Below are 24,925 nucleotides of genomic sequence, written 5' to 3'. Positions count from 1 at the left end.
CGCAGCTAAATATACTGAAGGGAAAGGCTATAATTTGGAGTAATATAATTATGTCAGATCTTGGAGGAATTCCACATATATTTAGTACTAGGAAATGTTACTATGATTGCTCCTGTTGGAAAATGCATAGGGAAAACGTATTGCTGTGTGCACCGCTGCCTTCTCAAACAGCTGATCGGCGGGGGTCCCGGGTGTCGCCTCCCCCTCCCCCACCGATCAGATACTGATGACCTATTAATGTACACAGCCACCTTTTATTCCAATACACAGCATCTGATGCTGTGATTATTTTTTAGATTTTTTTTATACATACCTATATTTGTTTATGGCAGTATACAGGACCCCACTGAAGTACCTTTATCTTTTGTGGGTACGGATCCCGAATTGTGCCAAGTGCACGAAGCAAAAGAAGAGGAACACATCATAGCTTAGGTCTGCTCTGGTTTTTTACTGATGGGCCCGTTTAACCGTGCAGTATATATAGTAAAAAAATAAAAAGCCTAAAAAACAATCTACCTAGAAAGATACGCTGACATTTTCTGCCACGTTTTCTTCATGTGCTTCTGGTGTAAACGTGCCACCAACCCTTTTGCACTGTGACAAGTGGCACTTCTAGTCTCCAGAAAGAGATGCCAATGTGGAGTAGCTAAAGAACTCCAATGGGAAACGTGACATTTTTTTACTAGAGTATCCCTTTACATAATTGCTGTACTGTCCTGTCCACATTATGGTCTGCTGACTGGAAGTGGTCTTCAGAGTACTGCTGCCCCTCCACCATCCTGAAGAGTCTATTCAGGCATTGTAGGACATTATGTTGAATTCATGTGGTCTGTATACAGTTCCTTGGATTGTTGCTGTTCTCGCTCAACCTCAGATGGCCTGAAATAATTTAAAGGGATCTGCAGGATAGGTCATCATTATCAGCAGAGGTCCAAGTCCCAGCAACCTCGCAGATCAGTCGTTTCAGGGAGCCACTAGGCTCGCCGGAGCTCTGGTCAGGGATGCAGGCACCCGGCAGCTTTCCAAGGACAGCGCCATATATTGTATAGTGGCAGTGCTTGGTATTGCAGCTCAGCCCCATTGACTTGAATGGGGCTGAGCTGCAACTAGGCCACGTGACCGATGGAAGAGGAAGAGTGTGCGGCGCTCAAGGCCTCTTCTAACAGCTGATTAACAGGGGGTCATGGATGTCGCACCCCTGCAGATCTGATACTGATGACCTATCCTGAGGATAAGTCATAAATATATTTTCCCGGGTAACCCCTTTAGTAACCTAAATGTACCGTAATTTTGCTTGCGGAACTATGTGAAGAACATATAGAAGAAGCTGGTGACTTCTCAACTTGAGAAGAAAACAAGCTGAATCTCATTTGTATGGGAGACTGTTTCCCGTGTATTTATAGACGTGTCCGTGTTGCTATGCAGGGCTGGCAGAATAGTGAAATCACAGCTATAAATTGTCATTTGCTTTAAAAGCTATGCAGATAGTTGTAATGGAGGCAGTGGATGCCTATTTTCCACTGCTGTACCAATCTTTTGCCATATGTTATCATGCATAAAAAAAAAAATCCCTATACCCTGTTGACTTGTGCATTTATTGCGCCTACGTACTATTGAGTCTTGCAGCAAAATTTGCCATGACCCCCCCCCCCCGCACATAAGGGAGCATCAGGATGTGACATCAACACACTTCACAGTCACAATAAACCGTACTAGGTAAAGCCAGCAGCATCATGTCCATCAAAGACAGCTGCATTTACAGTTAGGGCTATATGGAAGTAATAGTGGGGTTCCCTGATCAAGGCACCAGTGTATTGTCTAGACCATAGGTCTGTTGCAAGGACGACCACTTGTGCTATGGCATGGAAACCAGTGCAAGAGCTGCTCTTTAGCATCCCAAAGAAGGATGAACTATTTGGCATATTTGGGATTATTCTTGAGTTAGTGACACTGGGAATGCCTGGAACGTAGCACTAGTTTGATAGCATTTTTCCACACTATGTTACCTGCTCCTTACCGTCCAGTGTGCTCAGTGAGAAGCCTGCCCAATGGAAAGCAGTCTGTGATTGTCAGCACAGGAGAGAAGCTGCTGTTGTGTAGCCTGAGATAAGGGAACACTAGATATATTTACCTGGTTGCAGGTAAATAATATTATTAGAAAACCCTTGTGAAAGGTCGTCAGGCTATGAGAAGGGGTCGCCAGAAAGCCCACGAGAAGCGGTCGGCAGAAAGCTCACGAGAAAGGGTTGCCAGAAAGGTCACGAGAAGTGGCTGCCAGAAAGTTCACGACCAGTGGTCGCCAGGAAGCCCACGAGATGGGGTTGGCAGGAAAGCCACGAGAAAGGGTAGTCAGGAAACCCACAAAAAGGGGTCACCAGAAAGCTCAAGAAAAGGGACTCCCTGGAACTCCCACAAGAAGAGGTTGCCAGGAAGCCCACAAAAAGGGGTCATCAGAAAGCCGCTGAGAGGGAGTTGTCAGCAACTCCAAGAAAACGAGTTGTCAAATTCCGTGAGAATGGGTTGTCCGAAAGCCTATGAGAAGGAGTTGTCAGAAAGCCCTTGAGAAAGGGTACTGCTTGTAGCTGCCAGAACATGTACATTATGATAGGTTTAAAAACGATAACATTGCTTTCAACATCAATCTGAAATGTTCTGGAAAGGTGTCATTTTTGCTCTAGAGCATGAACCTATTAAGGAGATGCATTGTGCAAATGCAAGTCAGATCCCCCTGCATGTTACCGATGCCGGATGCTATTTTTACTTGTTCCTCCCACATCACCTTGGTCAGGAGCTAATGACACACTGTAACGCAAGTGTCACCGATTGTGGGCGGTGTGCTAATATTGAGCTTTTGCAAGAAATGTCTATTTTTAATATATCAAAGTTTTAATGATCCTTTTCCTTACATGCTTCATCAATGGAGAAGAAAAAGAAGGGAAACCAAGACTAAAATTGACCATCTCTTTGCTGACCATGGTACCCTTCAGTGTAATTACAGAGAGGAGATCCACAAATGTCTGCTCCCATGATCACTAGTTTATCTTAGGGCTCTTTCACACTTGCGGCAGGACGGATCCGACATGCTGTTCACCATGTCGGATCCGTCCTGCCGATATTTCACCGTGCCGCCGGACCGCCGCTCCGTCCCCATTGACTATAATGGGGACGGGGGCGCAGCACGGCGAAAGCCGCCGGACTAAGGGCTCTTTCACACTTGCGTTGTTCTTTTCCGGCATAGAGTTCCGTCGTCGGGGCTCTATGCCGGAAAAATCCTGATCAGTATTATCCCAATGCATTCTGAATGGAGAGAAATCTGTTCAGGATGCATCAGGATGTCTTCAGTTCCGGACCGGAATGTTTTTTGTCCGGAGAAAATACCGCAGCATGCTGCGCTTTTTGCTCCGGCCAAAAATCCTGAACACTTGCCGCAAGGCCGGATCCGGAATTATTGCCCATTGAAAGGCATTAATCCGGATCCGGCCTTAAGCTAAACGTCATTTCGGCGCATTACTGACGTTCAGCTTTTTCTGAATGGTTACCATGTCTGCCAGGACGCTAAAGTCCTGTCTGCCATGGTAAAGTGTAGTGGGGAGCGGGGGAGCAGCACACCCACCGTCCGTGCGGCCCCCGGGGCGACCCAGAGCGACGCCAGGGCGCCCCACGCGCATGGACCACGCGTTCGCATGGATCACGCGATCCATGCGCATGGGGCGCCCCGACGCCACCCGGGAGCCGCACGGGCGGCAAGCACACTGCTCCCCCGCTCCCCACCAATACCATGGCAACCAGGACTTTAATAGCGTCCTGGCTGCCATAGTAACACTGAACGCATTTTGAAGACTGATCAGTCTTCAAATGCTTTCAGTTCGCTTGCGCTGTTACGGATCCGGCGGGCACCTCCAACAACGCAAGTGTGAAAGAGCCCTTAAAACTCATGCATGTCCGACTTTTTAGTCCGGCAGAGCGGCGAAATAGTGGCAGGACGGATCCGACATGGTGAACAGCATGTCGGATCCGTCCTGCCGCAAGTGTGAAAGAGCCCTTAGGCGTCTACAGTACTTGGGCTGTGTTCACACGCCAGGATGTATACATTAAAGGGCATCTGTCAGCAGATTTGTACCTGTGGGAAATATATAACCAGAAGTGGCCTACTTGGCAGTAACAGGTTTTCATAGTCTCCATAAGGTCCCCTTTAATGTCCCAGCTTCACCACGCCATTGGGGTGCAGAAGCTATGCTGCTTGTTCTTTTATACATTTTTTGAAAAGTTCACTATATGTCTAAAGGACATGGTCACCTTTGCCCATGTAACATCTTAAGTAGTCTTGCGCGACTTCGTTGAATAACTTCAGTAGTTGATTTTTAAAATGGAAAACCACTTCAAACCTTGAAAACGAACTCTTCTTCGGTTTCCGAGGTACCAGTCTGTATTTATATTCTTAAGATGTACTTCCTTTAAGCTTAGTTTTGTGCTTGCAGAACATCAAGCAAAGTACTTCTCAAGGTTCTCCAGTAGGAAGCCCTTGCATTATATACCGGTAATATTGTGGTTTCTGAGGTCTGGAGAACAACCACAGGCCTTCCCCAGAAGGACCACAAATTAACGTATTCAAGAGTCAAAATTGATCAAGTATTACTTGGTGGCTTAGTACTACTCTCTAGCATTGTATTTATGTATTGCCATCAAACAGAATGCATCACCGCTGTAACGGTCACGTACACTACACACAGGGGGGAGGATAGTGACCACTGCGCGCCACCCTCACCCCTGGCCCTGCCTACTTGCCTCGCAAGTCCTGATGACAGGGGACAACTGGACGGCAGTCCCTAGCTTAGAATACGTGCTGGGAGGACAGACAAGACAAACAACGGATAGTGAACGGACCGAGTCATTACCAAGAGAGCAACGAAGTACAAATGGAGTAAGCAGAGAATACTCAGGAGAAACCGGGGTCAAATACCAGGAGAGTAATAAAGTACCACAGGAGTCCGCAGAGAATGGTCAGGTGGAAGCCAGGGTCGGAATACCAGGAGAACAGCGCAGTACAGGAGGAGCAGGCAGAGTATCGTCAGGGAACACAGGAACAGGTAAGTATGCCAGGTAACAGAATCGCAAATGAACCTAATTAACAGGCAACCTGTGACCAGCAGGCTGCCTGTTAAATACTGACTAGCTGGGGTCATGTGACGTGGCCGGTCCGTCCCGCCCCCTATCACCTAAGAGACGAGGACGCTGCACACGTCCTCGCTCCTGCACAGAGGCGGGACGCCGACGGCGCTGAGGAGAGCGAGCGCCTCGTCGGCATCCCGTGACAACCGCATGTTCTAGGAACAGACAAATGAAAATGACGACTGATCCGTCGCATAACAAACCCCAACGAGGCCTATTGAACCTCATTGGTTATTGGATTTCCATCATGGCTTCCATCATTGTACCAGAAACTGAGCGCTGCACGCTGTGCCATGTGTTTTTTGCAATTTTGATGGGATCTGCAATGGACCCTCCAAAATGGAGTCTACAATGCAGACATAAACATAGCCTAAAGCAAAAAAATTGATATTTTAGAGAGTATCTCTGTTATATTGCAGTATATTCTTGTAAAAGTATTCAGTCATATTGATTACTTTTTTTTTTATTAATCTCCCCTTGCACTAATATTCTGATACTTTGCAGTGAATTGTCCAGCCTTGGCGTTATTCTGTGGGGGAGCTTCAGTATGAGCTTTGACCTATCACATTCAGTGTTGCTCAGCGCACTTTGTCCTCTCTCTAAATCGATACGTTCTAATACTTGTTAAAGGGGTTGTCCCATTACAACAACTTTTGTCCTGCCCACAGGATTAGGGATAATTGTCCAATCGGCAGCTATCCGACCGCTGGTGCCTGTGGCGATCACTAGAGCAGGGGACGATGCTTCCCCAATTAAATGGAGCTGTAGGAAAGAGCGCTTGTACTTGGCTACCCCTGGCAATCTCATACAGTTGAATGGAGCATCAGCTTGCATGTATGTCCACCGCTCCATTCAAGTGGGGCCCCATTCTAATGATTGGCAGGGACTCCAGCAGTCGGACCCCCACGATCAGATCTATAGGGGATAAGTTGTAATGAGACCACCCATTTGATGGAGTTGTGAACTCATTTCCAGACCTCTCATACCCACGTTGGTGGTCATACTTACCTGATCCCTGGTGCTTGGTCTTGACTGGTCTTTCGCTCCCTGGCCTCTGCAGCTCATCTTGGGTTCCTCCATGTAAACTTTCTGTTTGACGCTGCTCCAGCCAGTTACTGGCCACTGCTCCCCTTGCATCATGTCAAATGGTCATGTGACACAAGGCGAGCAGATACACTGGCTGCAGCGGCTTCAAACCAGAAGTTTACATAGAAGGACCTGAGACCAGCAGCGGAGCCCGCAAAGCGAACGAGCTGGGACTCCGTGCAGGGGGTTTGGTAAGTATGATCGCGACATGGGTCCAACCAGTCTGCGAGGTCTGGGAATTGGTACACAACATCTTTAAAGGCTATGGACACCTTTTGGCATATCTTTATTATACAGGCGAGAGGGTAGGTCAGGTGTCTGGCTATTAAAGGAGATGACGGGTAAGACCTAACACATGTCTGGTCATTTCCTTTCCAGCCTCTTGGCCATTACAAGGTGAATTACACTTTGATTGGAGGTTGGAGGCGATTTGAGGTTTCAAAGTATAAATGTAAAAATATAATAGAAGGCCATATCAATGAAATTTTATGTCTTTATGACACTTGAGCCTTTTTCTTTTGCCTGCTGATATTAAAGAGCCTTTAAACAGCATGGCTTTATTTTATAATGCTGTAAAACCTCTAGGGTTGTGGCCGTCTCCATCCCTAGTATTTCTATAGTTACTACCCGCGACTAGACCTCATTCGTGGACTAGAACAGCACTGGTCTGGTCCAGTGACTCCTGTTGCATCATTAAAGCTGTATTTCCATCTGGACCATTGGTGGCCTATGGCTAGGATAGGCCGTCAGATAGGTGCTGGTCCCACCTTTGAGACCTGCACCTATCTCCAGAACTGGGCCCCCAAAGTAAGAGAGCTCAGCTATTTTCTGCACACCCATAAAAGTGAAGGGAAGGTGGCCACCCTTGCGTGGTGCACCCTGGTTGACTTTGGGGCCCCATTCTAGAGATAGGTGCTGGTCCCAGAGATGGGACCTTCACCTATCTGACATTGGTGCCATATCCTAACAATATGCCAGCCATCTAAGAGGCGGTTGATTCCCATCAATGCCAATCACTGAACTTGATTCCTGTTTTATACTTTTTATGCTGACTGATCTTCAGAATGCAGGAAGTATCTGGTGATACCTTGCACTGGGTTCTTTATACATTGAAGCAGAAGTGGCTAAATAATGCTGACCTTTAGCATTCATTTCTGGGTAATGGTGTAACACACCTTGTTGTGACTTGAGTCAGAGATTGTAGTGAAGCAAACATATTACTCATGAGAAACCGTACGATCAGGGTAGCTTATATCAGCCTACAAGGGAAAATATTACCTAGATTTTTTTGCCAATTAAAACCATATAGTGATGCATTATATTTTTTTTGCTTCTAATATTTTTTTATTTTTTGGTGAAGATTTTTGTTAACAATATTTTATGTACATGATTATAGGGCACCCATCCTGCCATTCACATAGCAACCGATAGAATGCAGATGTTCATTACCTTCTATGGTATTGTGAGCATGCTCTGTGACCTGTGAAGAGGTCGTTGTGCAGGGAGGGGGAGGTAGTGAGCAGTGACTGTCACCTATTATCAGTGGTCGAATCAAGATTGTGATTTTTTTTTTTACATTGTTATTGTTTTATATGTTTAAAAAAGGTCATTTTTTTGCTTCATTTATGTAAATGCGGCACTGAGTAGCAACAGATGAGTGGAATAAATATAGGGTTAAATCTCTCAACACATTCACATGTGCTATGCCCAGCTCTCCCTCTGTTGCTACTGTAATCCGCACTCTGGCACTGTAATCCGGTCACTGTATCCGGCGTACATGGCAGCTTGCAGCCGGAGGAAAAAATGCTACGCACAACATTTTTTGTCCGGCCAAAAGCCGTCATATATCCCGGAAAGCGGCCGCATTACCACCGGGTCCTATTACAGTGTATGGGGATCCAGCGGTGCACGGTGCTATCCAGCTATGCCAGATACGGTGAACTCTGGCAGTCTGATCCTGCGCCGGAAAAGACTGCCGGATTACCAACGGCAGATGTGAAGCCAGCCTTAGGCTGCAGTCTCTGGTCTGTATCCGTATGTTAGGATTAAGGGTGCTGATGAGACGCATCCAAAGCGCGTCAGCTAATCACACTGTGCCTGTTGGTATCTTTTTCACTTTGTTGTTTCTTCACATGATTCAATAAATCTTGTATGTATTTGCCGGAGGCGGGTTTCTTCTACGTTTGCTCGGTGTTGGTGCTGTCCTGCATTTTACCTGCCCCGGGTTCCTGTTTTGCGAGCTGGCTACTTGGAACTTTGAACGTGTTATCTGCCTCTGGCCCTATAATAGAGGTGTGACCTGTCATTGTAATCATGCTTGTGATGATAATGAAATGACTCCGGAGAACTGATCTGTGCAGAACAGGAAGTGTCAGCCTGTTGTGAGGCTCAGTGTGATAACTGCAAGATTTCACACATTTTATTATAGAAAAAGCGTCACTGAAAATTTTAGACCTAAAACCACCATTTACACAATTTGGCATTTTCTCATGAACGATTCCTTTTTAGGAAACACTCCATCACCCCAATTCTATTGTGCCTCCATCGAGTCATCATATGCTAATGATAATATTGTTCCTCTGTTATCCACCTTGACCAAAAAATTTTTTATTTTTATTTTATTTTAACCAAGATGTTCGGTTAGGCTGCGTTCACATCTTTATTTTGTCGCAGTTTCCGTTAACAATGCTGGACAAAATAGAAGAGTGTACTGTGCTATTTTGTCTGGTAAAGTGCCGGACTCCCTGACGGAAACCCGATGGACCCCATTTTAGTCAGTGGGTTTCATTGGGTGGCACTTAGTTCAGTCATTTTTGGGGTGCAGAATCCGCACCAAAATCCATGTTGAAAATGCTGGATCTGACGTATCGCTGAAGCCAATGGTGCTTCTGTTAAAGGGGGTGTACCACGACAAATAGTCTCCATTTTTTCAAACCAGCACCTGGATCTCAATACTTTTGTAATTGCATGAATAGTCACTGAGCTAGTCAATAAAATGTATGTGTATACCGCCACCTGCTGTTTATTTTCATTATTTCTTGTCCACCTCACTGAGGTGGTCGCATGCGCTCAGTTTAAATCTTTGACTTTTACCAGGCATGTGTTCTATTAGAAGCTCTGGCAGTCACAGGGAAAGCGCTGCGGCACCAAGCACACGCTCCATGGGAATGAACGCCCCCAGATCTGCCAGCCGGTGAGATCTCTGGCTCCATGTGAGGTACAGGGCTGGTTCTAGCTTTGGCTACTTTCACACTGGCGTTTTGGCTTTCCGTTTGTGAGATCTGTTCAGGGCTCTCACAAGCGGGTCCAAAACGGATCAGTTTTGCCCTAATGCATTCTGAATGGAAAAGGATCCGCTCAGAAGGCATCAGTTTGCCTCCGTTCCGTCTGACGAAACTGAGCCAAACGGATCCGTCCTGGCACACAATGTAAGTCAATGGGGACGGATCCGTTTTCTATGACACAATCTGGGACAATAGAAATCGGATCCGTCTTTAACACCATTGAAAGTCAATAGGGGACGGATCCGATTTCTATTGTCCCAGATTGTGTCATAGAAAACGGATCCGTCCCCATTGACTTACATTGTGTGTCAGGATCCGTTTGGCTCAGTTTCGTCAGATAATAGAAATCGGATCCTATTGACTTTCAATGGTGTTAAAGACGGATCCGTTTTGGCAATGTTACAGATAATACAAACGGCTGCAGACGGTTGTATTATCTGAACGGATCCGTCTGTGCAGATCTATGACGGATCCGCACCAAACGCGAGTGTGAAAGTAGCCTTTGTTAGAAGGATATTGTCCTGTACTATATGAGGTCTGATTTTCGTTTTTTACATCAATCCTGGCATAACCCCTTTATTGGGGACATCTGATATAGGACACTCTAATGGAGCCTCTGACGCCAATGTGAACGAAGCCTTATCTACTGACCCACTGAGAGCGGAAACAGATCACATAAAATGTCTCCTTCACTTTGTTGGTTCCCATCTGGAGTATATGGCGGACGTACACGAGACAAATGCCATTGATCTACGGTTTCAGAAGTGTGTGGGAAGTCGTCGTCATCGTCATATAACATTTTTACTGCAGATTTGCTTCTGATATAAATACACATTTGACAATGGCTAAATCTAGAGCCGTTCAGATGGGATGTATTATTATTTCCTTGCATAAGAGCCTATTCATAAACTGCATTATTTCCTTGCTCTCTCTCGCTAATTTGACAGATACCAGCATGGGGTCCTAATTGTAGAGCCACCCACTTGGAATTAAAGAATATTATGGATGCTATAATGGGAAAACAATGGAGGCTGAGGAAGGAAAATGCATCTACGGCTCGTATTAATCTGTGCTCAGCATTGCAAGATTTTAAGGGGTTTTAGGGCAATCATGCTATTTGGGGGGGAAAAAGGGTCAGAATGAGTTAAAAAATAAATAAATCAATTCTTACCAATCTCTGACCACTATCGTTGCGATGCTCCTCCGTTCCCTGCTCTCATGGCTTGGTCTGTCCGCTCAGCGGAGGCAGGTGAAGTTGTGGCCAGTGATTGGCTGCATTAGTTGTCCAAGCCATTTCCTCTGTGTCAAGCCAGGAAGCAGGAAGTGGAGAACAGAAGGGATCGGACCAGTGCTGAAACGGCAGCAGCTGGTGATTGGTGAAGGTGAGTATTGATGTTTTTTTTTTTTTTTTTTTATATTTAATAACTTCTGACCCATTTTTGAAATTAAACGATTCTCCAAGAAAGCCATTAATAGGTGTACACTGTGATTTGCTGAACTTGTTTTTTTTTTTCTCTTGCTTTACAGTCCCATAGCATGGCATATATATTTGCGATAGGACAGGGTTGCTCAACCTGCGGCCCTCCAGCTGTTGCAAAACTACAACTCCCAGCATGCCCTAATAGCTGTAAGCTGTCCAGGGATGCTGGGAGTTGTAGTTTTGCAACAGCTGGAGGGCCGCAGGTTGTGCATCCCTGCTATAGGATGTAAGGTTGTCCGGTTTTTAGAAAGTGGGTCAGATGCAGGCACATTAATATTCCGTAACTGCTGTACAAATGAGCGAGATGAACGATCAGCACCTTAGTGGTTTGCTAGTACCTTCGGACTCTAGATTTAGTCCTATGTGTACCAGTTCTCTGTGGTAAATATGGTGCTATTCTGGTCCCGCTATGTGATGCCATGTAGGCTACCAGTGTAACACACTACAGATGTAGCTGACCTGTTACATGTGCGCTTGGCAGCTGAAGGTCTCTGTGTTGGTCATTGCTGAGAAAAATGATGTTTTAATATATGCAAATGAGCCTCTAGGAGCAACGGGGGCGTTGCCGTTACACCTAGAGGCTCTGCTCTCTCTGCAACTACCGCGTCCTCTGCACTTTGACAGGGCCAGGCAGTGAAAATTTGATCACACCTGTTAATCAGAGTGGAGAGAGAGAGGCAGTTGCAGAGAGAGCAGAGCCTCTAGGTGTAATGACAACGCCCCCGTTGCTCTTAGAAGCTAATTTGCATATATTAAAATATCATTTTTCTCAGTAATGCGGGCACATATGAACATGGGACCAACACAGATGCCTTCAGCTGCCAAGCGCACATGTAACAGGTCAGCCAGTGTCATAGGTACAGCTCTGCGGACAGATGCCCTTTAACTTGACACTTAACGCATTCATTACACAGTTGCAACATACTCTAATTTGATCCATAAAAGTCAGGATAAAGCTTGCTGCAGCAGTGAGATTCTCGTACTAAACGTTAAGGTTTGCTAGATCTGTAATGGCCATCATAAAATAGGGAGCTCATAAGCTATGGGGAAGATGTAATGGATTTATTTTCCTAATTTCCGTTTTATTTCTGGGTCACGTCTACAGGATGACATTGTAGCAGAGCTGTGCTGTTCTAATACATCCTGGAGAGTAGGTGGAGGGCCCCTTTAATTGCTTTTTTTAATACTGTTTTTCGCTGTGATTTTGGTTCTTATAGCTCGCTGGCTCATGCCATACCATTACAATGAGAGCGTCACAGTCACTGAGATCACACGTTTAGTTAATGAGGTGACCTATAAAGTATTAATAAAACAGTCGGTGTGACATTTCGTTTGGTCTGTTAAACGGGGGCTACTCGCTGGAGTTTTGCCCTTTGTTGTAGATGCAGCTGTCCTGTACGTGCGAGGAGCGCTTCTGTTCAGTTGACTATTAATTGATTGGATTAATCACCTGCTTAACTCTTTTCTCATGTTGCCAAGTAATGTTCAGATGAAATATGGTTATAATACATAGCACCGGGAAAATACAAGCTCCCCTTTGATGCCCATTGGGTTTTTGTTCTAATGAATTGGCCTTGCTACTGTGTATTGTGTTTGTGCCTACTTTTATGTGTCAGATCCTATGTGCTCTTCTTTTCCGACTTCTTATACATACCATTGTCTATTTTTGTTATTTCTATGTTTTTTTTATTTATTTTTTATTAAAGGGGTTTTCTGAGACTTTAATACTGATGACCTAAAGTCAGGATAGGTCATCAGTATCTGATTGGTGAGGATCCGACCCCCAGCGACCAGCTATTTGAGAAAGTGGTGCTGTGCCACGGCCTAGACCAGTGACCACACATTCATCGGTCACATGGCCTTTGTGCAGCTCAGTCCCATAAAAGTGAATGATGCTGAGCGTGATATCAAACACAGCCACTATACGGCGCTGTGCTTGGTGAGCTGAGACAGCTGATCGTGGGGGTCCCGGGTGCCGGACCCCCACCTATCAGATACTGATGACCTATAAAATCCTGGGAAACACTTTTAAATGCCACTGACATGATGTATTATATGTAGGTAGATATTATAATATATTTAAGCTCTATGCAAATCTATTTATATATACACTGACCAAAAATATAAACGCAACACTTTCAGTTTTGCTCCCATTTTGCATGAGCTAAACTCAAAGATCTGAAACCTTTTCTACAGACACAAGACCCATTACTCTCAAATATTGTTCACAAATCTGTCTAAATCTGTGTTAGTGAGCACTTCTCCTTTGCCGAGATAATCCATCCCACCTCACAGGTGTGGCATATCAAGGTGCTGATTAGACAGCATGAATATTGCACAGGTGTGCCTTAGACTTCCCACAATAAAAGGCCACTCTGAAATGTGCAGTTTGATCACACAGTACAATGCCACAGATGTAACGTTTGAGGGAGCGTTCAATTGGCATGCTGACTGCAGGAATGTCTACCAGAACTGTTGCCCGTGCAATGAATGTTCACTTCTCTACCATAAGCCGTCTTCAAAGGCGTTTCAGAGAATTTGGCAGTACATCCAACTGGCCTCACAACCGCAGACCACGTGTAACCACACCAGCCCAGGACCTCCACATCCAGCTTGTTCACCTCCATGATCGTCTGAGACCAGCCACCCGGACCGCTGCAGCAACAATCGGTTTGCATAACCAAAGAATTTCTGAACAAACTGTCAGAAACCGTTTCAGGGAAGCTCATCTGCATGCTCGTCGTCCTCATCAGGGTCTTGACCTGAGTGCAGTTCGTCGTCGTAACTGACTTGAGTGGGCAAATGCTCACGTTTGATAGCGTCTGGCACGTTGGAGAGGCGTTCTGTTCACGGATGAGTCCCGGTTTTCACTGTTCATGGCAGATGGCAGACAGCGTGTGTGGCGTCGTGTGGGTGAGCGGTTTGCTGACGTCAACATTGTGGATCGAGTGGCCCATGGTGGCGGTGGGGTTATGGTATGGGGAGGCGTATGTTACAGATAACGACCACAGGTGCATTTTATTGATGGCATTTTGAATGCACAGAGATACCGTGAAGAGATCCTGAGGCCCATTATTGTGCCGTTCATCCACGACCATCACCTCATGTTGCAGCATGATAATGCACGGCCCCATATTGCAAGGATCTGTACACAATTCCTGGAAGCTGAAAACATCCCAGTTCTTGCATGGCCAGCAAACTCACCGGACATGTCACCCATTGAGCATGTTTGGGATGCTCTGGATCGGCGTATACAACAGCGTGTTCCAGTTCCTGCCAATATTCTGCAACTTCGCACAGCTATTGAAGAGGAGTGGACCGACATTCCACAATCAATAACCTGATCAACTCTATACGACGGAGATGTGTTGCACTGCGTGAGGAAAATGGTGGCCACACCAGATACTGACTGGTTTTCTGACCCCCCCCCCCCCACCCCCGCAGTAAGGCAAAACTGTGCACATTTCAGAGTGGCCTTTTATTGTGGGCAGTCTAAGGCTTAGTTCACATCAGCGTTCAGCCTTTCCGTTCCCCTGCTCCGTTATAGGAGTAGGAGAACGGAAAGGACGGATTCGGCACATAACTGAGCCGAGCGGAGCCTACGGCCCCCATAGACCCCCATAGACTATAATGGGGTCTGTTAGGTTTCTGCTCAGAAGATGATTTTGGAGCGGAGACAAAAGTTGTGCATGCAGGACTTTTGTCTCCGCTCCAAAATCATCTTCTGAGCGGAAACCTAACGGACCCCATTATAGTCTATGGGGTCTGTAGTCTCCGTTCGGCTCAGTTATGTGCCGAATCCGTCCTTTCCGTTCTCCTGCTCCTATAACGGAGCAGGAGAACGGAAAGGCTGAACGCTGATGTGAACAAGGCCTAAGGCACACCTGTGCAATATTCATGCTATCTAATCAGCACCTTGATATGCCACACCTGTGAGGTGGGATGGATTATCTTGGCAAAGAAGTGCTCACTAACACAGATTTAGACAGATTTGTGAACAATATTTGAGAGTAATGAGTCTTTTGTGTATATACAGTTGCAAGAAAAAGTATGTGAACCCTTTGGAATGATATAGATTTCTGCACAAATTGGTCATAAAATGTGATCTGATCTTCATCTAAGTCACAACAATAGACAATCACAGTCTGCTTAAACTAATAACACACAAATAATTAAATGTTACCATGTTTTTATTGAACACACCATGTAAACATTCACAGTGCAGGTGGAAAAAGTATGTGAACCCTTGGATTTAATAACTGGTTGAACCTCCTTTGGCAGCAATAACTTCAACCAAACGTTTCCTGTAGTTGCAGATCAGACGGGCACAACGGTCAGGAGTAATTCTTGACCATTCCTCTTTACAGAACTGTTTCAGTTCAGCAATATTCTTGGGATGTCTGGTGTGAATCGCTTTCTTGAGGTCATGCCACAGCATCTCAATCGGGTTGAGGTCAGGACTCTTACTGGGCCACTCCAGAAGGAGTATTTTCTTCTGTTTAAACCATTCTGTTGTTGATTTACTTCTATGCTTTGGGTCGTTGTCCTGTTGCAACACCCATCTTCTGTTGAGCTTCAGCTGGTGGACAGATGGCCTTAAAGGGAGTCTGTCATCACAGTTTCACCTTTTTAAGGCTGGGTTCACACTTGAGCGTTTTACAGCGCGTTCAAACGCGCTGTAAAACGCTCAACACATGAAAACCAATGCTTCCCTATGGCCCTGGTTCTCACTTGAGCGTTTTACAGCGCTGAAAAACGCGCTGTAAAACGCCCTACGCTCAAACAAGTACTTGAGCTTCTTTGGGGCGTTTTGACGCGCGTTTGTGGCCATAGGACATTGCAGTCAATCACACAAACGCGCGTTTACTATTGCAAAAAACGCTCGTCAAAAACGCGCGTTAAACGCGCATATCAAAGACGCTTAGGTCTGAACCCAGCCTAACTCTTCCCATAGCTTTCTAGCAGCATTACAGTTGATAAAAACGTTACTTTTATAAGCAATCGTGGACTTATAAAACTGGCAAAAATCATCTTAGTAGGATATGCAAATGAGGGCTCGCAAGTGCCCAGGGGCGGCGTCAACCTGGGCACTTGCGCTTTAATTACTGTGATGCCGTACCAGGAATGGACATCGCAGTGCGCATGCGCCGGCCGACGGACTCAGCGCGCAGGCGAGGGATCTCGGCAAGAGAAAAAGTAAGAAGATTAGGCGGGCAGAGGAAAAGACTGGGCGGGGGGAAGCGACGATGAGGCAGAGCTGCCTGGACACCTACGAGGTTGACGCCGCCCCTGGGCACTTGCGAGCCCTCATTTGCATATCCTACTAAGATGATTTTTGCCAGTTTTATAAGTCCACGATTGCTTATAAAGGTAACGTTTTTAGCAACTGTAATGCTGCTAGAAAGCTATGGGAAGGGTTAAAAAGGTGAAACTGTGATAACATACTCCCTTTAAGTTCTCCTGCAAAATGTCTTGATAAACTTGGGAATTCATTTTTCCTTCGATGACAGCAATCCGTCCAAGCCCTGAAGCAGCAAAGCAGCCCCAAACCATGATGCCCCCACCACCATACTTCACAGTTGGGATGAGGTTTTGATGTTGGTGTGCTGTGCCTCTTTTTCTCCACACATAGTGTTGTGGGTTTCTTCCAAACAACTCAACTTTGGTTTCATCTGTCCACAGAATATTTTGCCAGTACTGCTGTGGAACATCCAGGTGCTCTTGTGCAAACTGTAAACGTGCAGCAATGTTTTTTGGACAGCAGTGGCTTCCTCTGTGGTATCCTCCCATGAAATCCATTCTTCTTTAGTGTTTTACGTATCGTAGATTCGCTAACAGGGATGTTAGCATATGCCAGAGACTTTTGTAAGTCTTTAGCTGACACTCTAGGATTCTTCTTCACCTGATTGAGCAGTCTGCGCTGTGCTCTTGCAGTCATCTTTACAGGACGGCCACTCCTAGGGAGAGTAGCCCCAGTGCTGAACTTTCTCCATTTATACACAATTTGTCTTACTGTGTGCTGATGAACAGCAAGGCTTTCGGAGATACTTTTATAACCCTTTCCAGATTTATGCAAGTCAACAATTCTTTATCGTAGGTCTTCTGAGAGCTCTTTTGTGCGAGGCATCATTCACTTCAGGCAATGCTTCTTGTGAAAAGCAAACCCAGAACTGGTGTGTGTTTTTTATAGGGCAGGGCAGCTGTAACCAACACCTCCAATCTCATATCATTGATTGGACTTCAGTTGGCTGACACCTAACTCCAATTAGCTCTTGGAGAGGTCTTTAGTCTAGGGGTTCACATACTTTTTCCACCTGCACTGTGAATGTTTACATGGTGTGTTCAATAAAAACATGGCAACATTACATTTTTGTGTGTTATTAGTTTAAGCAGACTGTGATTGTCTATTGTTGTGACTTAGATGAAGATCAGATCACATTTTATGACCAATTTGTGCAGAAATCCATATCATTCCAAAGGGTTCACATACTTTTTCTTGCAACCGTAGAAAATATTTCAGATCTTCGAGTTCAGCTCATGCAAAATGGGATCAAAACCGAAAGTGTTGCGTTTATATTTTTGTTCAGTGTAGTTTAGGGACTCTGTGTGTGAACAGGGCCGGCGATGACAAACGTCACTGGGTTCAACGGTCTTAAAAGTCCAAACTCTGTTTATTTTGTATCCAGCACAAAACAAGGCATTCAAATTATACAAGCATTTGGGATGAATCCACAGCACCAAAATAAACCAAAAACAAACATTTAAATCAAAATCGTGACCCCTCTGGGTGCTAACTAAACATTGGTTTCTACCTCACCTAGGTACAAATCCCATGCATATAAGACTTTTCACAGGAGAGAGGTCTACCAGCTTCAAGTCTCTGACCCAGAGTGAGGATCTGAGGCCTCTGTTTGTTTATTCCCCAGTGACTGTCCCAGTGATTACACCTGGCAACACTTCAGGCTAGGGGGAATAGCTGTACTGGAGTGGGGTGGAATGGTAGGTCCCTCTACTAATCCAACCTACCATTTCAAAAATATCCAGCCCTTAAACAGTCTGAATAAACCAGCTCCCTCAAACTATACATTGCTGAAACCACACAGACTTCTGGATTCCTTTTATCTCACCCAACTTTTGCAATCTGAGGGAGTTGACTTTGCCTACAACAGGTTCACAGGATTGGCCTATATGTCAGGAGATTTTCCTAGCATATTTGTTGGTGCTGTAGAAAATCAAAGTGTGAACAGAGCCGGAGACACACATATACCAGCCTCTACTTCCACATATCGTAATGCCAAGTATAATACGTAGCCTCTCTATATTCAGTGCTCTCTATTCTTCGGTGTTTCATTTCATACATACGGCCTGTAATTTATTTTTAAAAGGGTCAGAATGACATAAAAAAATGGGGACACACGCCTCACCAATCTTCCACCACTTTCATTCCAACACTTCCCATTTCCCAGCTTATCTCTACTTCTTGCTTCCTCTCGACACAGGAAGTGACCTCACCCAATCACTGGCTGCAGCGGTAACCTGCCTCAACCTGTGATTGGCTGAGTGGTTATTTCCTATGTGTCAAGAGGGACCAGGAAGTAAAAAGGCCGGCAGAACGGGAGCAGTGGATGTTCAGTGAGGTATATCATTTTTTTTATGCCATTCTGACCTTTTTGAAAAATGTTCCTGGCTGGGCAACCCTTTTAAGCCAATACCAATCTAATTATATGAAATGGATTTATTTTGTAGAAGTGCCATTTTTCTGTATCTCTACTGATACACGACAGACCCTTCTATCAGCTAATATGTTGTAGGATTGTACATGCCTTGTATAACTCTGTTGTGGATTTTTTTCAGAGCACTGGAATTACTTTGGATCTGAGGAGAGTCTTGGTCCAGTGGCTGTGAGCATCCGAAGAGAAAAATTGGAAGATGCTAAAGAAAATGGACCCCAGTACAATTATCGGATCATCTTTCGAACCAGTGAGGTAAAAACGCTTTTCACAATGACATATTAGTAAATCGATTGCTTTTCAGTTTTCTCGTTCAAAATCGGTGGGGGGGGGGGGAATATAATAATAAAAAATATTTAAATGGCAAAAAAAGTGGTGGGAATGTAGCGCGCGCCTTACTACCATTTTCAATGTGCTACACCCAGTAATACAAGCAATTTTCAGCATGGTAAGGGGGAAGTTAAAGGAGTTAGTGCAGTGGCGTAATATTGATGTCCTGTCCTAAGGAAAGGTCACCAATATCCGATCGCATTCCTAGTATCCCTGCCGATCAGCTGAGCGTGCCAGCGCGGCTCCCTCTTCAGAGTTTACCTGCATTTCGTCTCTTTTGCAGCAGCAGCGCAGCATAATTTCAACTGCTCGTCCAATTTACGTGAATTACACTGCAGTGCTGCTGCAAAGGAGTCAACATGTTGGTAAACTTCGAAGAGAAAGCAGCACTTGTACAAGCGCCGTAACCCCTTCAAACAGCCGATCGGCGGGGTTGCCAATATTAATGACCTATCCTGAGGATAGCCCATCAGTATTATGTCACTGCACAACTCCTTTAACCTTGTCCGAAAGTGACGTTCTTGTCTATGGAATGTCTGATATTACAGCTCTGCTCAGTTCATCTGATTGGAGCTGTAATACTAGATCCAGCCTGCGGAACAGAGTGGCGCTCTTTCTGGAAATATAACTGAATATTTCTTCTACTCTCTTTGCAAACTTTTTAAAGGGTTTGTCCAGGATGTCCTCAGGATAGCTCATCAATATCTGATCAGTGGGTGTCTGACTCCTAGCCCCTCCACAGATCAGCTGTTTTTAGGGGCCACAGTACTCCGACGATTGCTGTGGCCTCTTCATTGTGCCATACATTGTATAGCAACTGTGCTTGGTATGGCAGCTCAGTTGAATAGGACGAGCTGCAGAATGGCCATGTGAACTATGGACATGACGTGGCAGGTCAAGGAAGAGTCACTCGCCTGAGCACTGCAGCACCATCCTACAGCTGATTGATGGGGGTCTCAGGAGTCAGACCCCTACAGATCAGGCATTGATGACCTTTTTTGAGGATAGATCATCAGTATTCAAGTCTTGGACAATCTCTTTTTACATTTTTATATCTAGCTGTAAACAGTAACTTTTTAATCTAAATTGTTAGCTCACATGGTTAGCGCGCTCTCCCCTGTTGTATCTGGTCATCGCCATTTTGGTGCGTTATATCACGCGTTAAGGGTGCGTTCACTCGTTTTGGATTTTGTTGCAGAAAGTCTGCAGATTAGACGCTTGCATTCAAAAGGGTGGAATCGGCAGTATAAATTGACATGCTGCAGATTTAAAATCCGCCCGTCCGTTTCTGAGTTGCCGAAAGCTCGTCCACTTTGCTGGTGCTGTACAACGCGCAGCTAATCGGTCGCATGTGAACCCAGACTAAAAGTCCATGGAATATGAGTACAATTTATAAATTATTTTTATTCTCAGCCGTAATCCTGTCCCTAATGTATGAGGAGGAACACGGCCTCTGGGTCTTCGCGCACACTCATTTCAATCCTAACTTTAATACAATAATTGCCGATGAAGACCAGAATGAAGTAAGACATAGCGGACAACCCCTTCAACTGAAATCGGTTAGCAGGATTTCTTCTCTTGTGTTATTCCTTCTTTTGTGTGACCTGGAGCTAACATTACTCGGCCGCTCCTTCCCTATAACATTATTGCCTCGTCTCATATGACAGAAGAAGGTGTGCATTACCACTGCCAAGGGGCACATTCTTGTTGGACTTGGGATCTGTAATTTTGGTGGAAATAAAGTATCAAAAACTGGCCCTGAAGGTACAGAACCTGCAGACATCCTCTGGACAGAGATACACCTGGACGATTGGAGTGACACTTCTTGTGGCGAAGCTCCTGGGTGGACATAACAAAGTATAGGATTCACTGCTGCACGTGATACATAATGGATATCAATCCATGTACAATGTCCAGGGGTGATGTAAAGTGTTCAGCCTTTCAGGCCTTGTGCACATTTTACTTATTGAATCATGGGGCACCCTGTGGTCACAGTATTGAAATCAGATGGAGATGCAGCATGCTGCCCATACACCTTCTACAGCTGTTGGTCAAAAGACCGCCATCTTTCCTGACTTCCCCATACACATACGAGCGTGTATGTTTTCAATGTGGAGAGACACATCTGACTGCGGCTTATCTCCTGGCAGGAGGCGTTGAAATTCAAAGTGCCTGATCCTCCTCTCCCTCGACAACATCTCCCCACACACATTAGATTGTTGGCCGGTCATGTCTAAAATGGACTCGGCCAACAATACTCTAATGTATATGGGAGACATGCAAGGAGACATCACAAACTTGCTCTTCTACCCAGAGACTCCAGATTGTCATGTTTTTTGTGCATATGGATGTCCTCATCTGGAGCTTCAGTAGCTAGACCCATGGTGACCAGCTAAATGTTGGGTGACATACTGTACCGAGGGATTGCCAAGATGAGACAACCCTGTTAAAGGGGCCGCTTTATGAAAACCCATACTCTAAAGATAGCCTCTCCCAGGATTATCTGATCACCACAGGTCCAACTCCTGGGTCATGGCCACGCTTTTCAGCCACCGCTGGAGAAAAAGTCTAAAATGTCACTAATTCACAAGACTGTCTGAACATGTCAATAGTTGGACAGACTGGTTATGCTAAAGTGCGTGAACACATGAAACGACTCCTCTCTCATGAAGGAGGGTCCTGAGCACAGGGCTCTTCTTTATGACATACATCTATATACTCTACTAATGCCTATGAGCAGTTAGGTGTTGCCTTGAGGAGACAACCCCTTTAAAGTTCCTTTGTCCAAGGTGGTGGGCTGTTTTCATTGCACATATGAAGTAACCGGTTAGACTGGTTAAAACTTTGTGTTTTCAGCCTCCATTGTTAGGTAAATTAGAGGTTTTTTTCAGCGTTCTTCAACATAAATGGAATGAAAGTTGTTTACTTAAGCTACCTAAGAAATGTGGCTGACATACGAATCACCTTAGACATCTGCCCTAGGCCATGTATCTACGAAATGTTGGCAGCCTAATGATCAGAGAACATTCAGTGCAGGCACCTCTCATCTAAAGGCGAAGACTGTATAGATGTGGGTGGGATAGCTGTCACCATCAGCCCTGATCTGCAACTTTGGAGATGTTATTTCTAACACTTAGGTTTCTTTGCTTTACATTAACTTTGCTCCCCTGCAACCTTATGACCTTAGGATTTTATGTTTTCTATATAAACATAACACTTAAAGGGAACCTGTCACCGGGATTTTGTGTATAGAGCTGAGGACATGGGTTGCTAGATGGCCAATAGCACATCCGCAATACCCAGTCCCCATAGCTCTGTGTGCTTTAATTGTGTAAAAAACCTGATTTGATACATATACAAATTAACCTGAGAGGAGTCCTGTATGTGAGATGAGTCCTGTACGTGAGATGAGTCAGGACTCCTCTCAGGTTAATTTGTATATGTATCAAATCAGGTTTTTTACACAGAGCTATGGGGACTGGGTATTGCGGATGTGCTAGTGGCCATCTAGCAACCCATGTCCTCAGCTCTATACACACAATCCCGGTGACAGGTTCCCTTTAAGGCTGTATTACACAGCCGGATGTGGCAGCCGATTGTCGGGAGAGAAGCGCTCCCTCCTGGCAATCGCCTGCTCGCCAGCTATCTCCTCCACAGCATGGGGAGAAGCGATCTCTATACCATCCTCGTCCCCATGTTGTGTAGTGGTTTGCCGAAGGCAGATTGTGATTAGACAGCACGATTTTCCGCCTGCAAACACTCGTTAGCGATTATCTGCCGAACAATCGGCAGGTGTAATACAGGCTTTAGACCTCCTGCACATGTCCATAAGGGCTCATGCACACAAATGTATTTTCTTTCCGTGTCCGTTCCGTTTATTTTTGCGAACCATTCATTTAAATGGGTCTGCAAAAAAACAGAAGTTACTCCGTGTGCATTCTGTTTCCGTATGTCCGTTCCGCAAAAAATAGAACATGTCCTATTATTGTCCGCATTACGAACAAGGATAATACTGTCCTATTAGGGCCCAGCTGTTCCGTTCTGCAAAATAGGGAATGCACACGGATGTCATCTGTATTTTTTTCAGATTTGCGTTTTGCGATCGCAAAATACATAGGGTCGTGTGCATGAGCCCTAAGTGTTTTGCAGTCGTTTATCTGCAAAACACGGATCCCGGCTGTGAGCATGTCCCCCCCCCCCCCCCTTCCCCAATTTAGTCCTATTCCTGTCCTCAAAACGCACAAGAATAGAACATGTTCTATTTTATTGCCGGCTCCGCATCTTTTGTGGCCCCTGTGGGGTTTTGCTCTGGTAGATGGGATAAGCGGGCGCAGTACAGAGGTAAAATACAAGTTCTTAACTCAAAACGTCAGTGTTTATTCACACTTGAGGGAATTGCACAAAACAGCACGTAACTTTGCAGTCTTGGTGTTAATTCACACACAATGGAAAGTTGATATAACACAAGTCACCTTGCCGGCAGTTCTGTCTCTAGTAGTCCACAGCAGACTTTAGGTAACCTGTTTCCCCGCATGCGGCTCTCAGCCGTCCAGCACAGCACCAAGTCTCAGAACCCAAAAACAGAGACATCTCTGCTGAGCCCAGCTGCCTATTTAAGGACAGCCAGGTGCTGCCAAAACCCGGACTGGCAATTAAACTCCTGTCCGGTATTTGACCCCACCTGGCTGGAAACCAGCCCAGCCACACATGCTGGGAGGAAAATACCTACCTTGCCAGACACAACCCCTCACTGTGTCACACCCCACATAGAGATGAATGAGTCCGCATCTGATCAGTGAAAGACACAAACTACCGTGTTCAGAAGACCTTATTTTCTGCTCAAATACAACTTCTTCTCCAAGCTGCTTTATTTTTTTGAATAATTATTTCCAGTCCAGTGAACTGTGAGTTTATACCACGGAGGTTTGTGCACTTGCTGGAACACCACGCTGAATCAAATGGGATTGGGAGTTGTGCCATTTATCTGTTTCTGATCTGCGTCTTGCATTCCGGAAATGCTTTTGGACTGTCAGAACCAGGGCAGACTGTCTGGCTTCTTAAGCACAAGGACGGGTAGCTGTGTGGTCTGGGTTCAGGACTTGACAAGCTATAGGATATACGCATTGAGATTGTTTTTTCCGGACAAATATAGCCGCATTCCATTTATAGAACGTGTAGGTCGTCCGTCACATCGGCTGACATTCATTGAAAGCTACAGCTCGTGTCAGTGTCTACATGTATTTGTCAAATTGCAATGATTCTTCTAAGCACGGGTTCCTTTCTCTTGCTTGTCTTCCCTTAATGATGATGTTTAAAGCAGTAATGGAAAGAATGTAAAGGAAAGCCCTAATAAATCAATGGAGAAGTTGGTAGACATCACAAGCAGAAGTAACTAGTCATTATAACAGCCAGGGAGAAGTCCAAACAGGAGGAAGCGTGGGATAATCTAGCTATAGTATTATTACTTAGGCTACATACACAGGAAAGTAAAATGATGCAGATGTCAGTTTTTCATATCCATTTTTCAACTATTTTTGCAGACCTTTTCTAGCCGTCTGTCCATTTTTTATGGCCGTTTTGCATCCATTTTAAACTGCGGGTACAATCCTGTCTAAATGGGCATTAAAAACCGGTCCAATTGATTTCAATGGAGTCCATCTGGTCGTTAAAACAGTCAAAAATAGGACATGTCTTATTTTCTGACGGCCGCTATTCACTGGCCTCGTGAAGGGTCCCATTTGACTTCAATTGGTTCTAAAAATGGCCATCACACTGCCGTTTTTCACCTTCCTGCGAAAGTAGCCTTAAGGTGGATTTATACAGCCTGATAATCGGGCAGATTATCG

General features: G+C 45.2%; 1 protein-coding gene across 6 annotated transcripts in view; it reads left to right on the top strand.

Moving 5' to 3' along the window:
* SIPA1L1 (signal induced proliferation associated 1 like 1) overlaps positions 1–24,925 on the top strand; it is a 246,180-nt gene that overhangs the window by 105,857 nt on the left and 115,398 nt on the right. For all 6 annotated transcript variants that reach the window (XR_005774835.1, XM_040411977.1, XM_040411979.1 and 3 more), the window contains exon 4: positions 18,874–19,004. Coding sequence is in view for 5 of the 6 variants with exons in the window: in XM_040411977.1 (XP_040267911.1) it covers positions 18,874–19,004 (131 nt within the window). In the remaining variant the exon portion in view is untranslated. The remainder of the gene's footprint in view (positions 1–18,873; positions 19,005–24,925) is intronic.

This window comes from Bufo bufo, chromosome 11 (genome assembly GCF_905171765.1).
Source record: "Bufo bufo chromosome 11, aBufBuf1.1, whole genome shotgun sequence".
NCBI lineage: Eukaryota > Metazoa > Chordata > Amphibia > Anura > Bufonidae > Bufo > Bufo bufo.
This window is presented reverse-complemented; position numbering and strand designations above follow the sequence as displayed.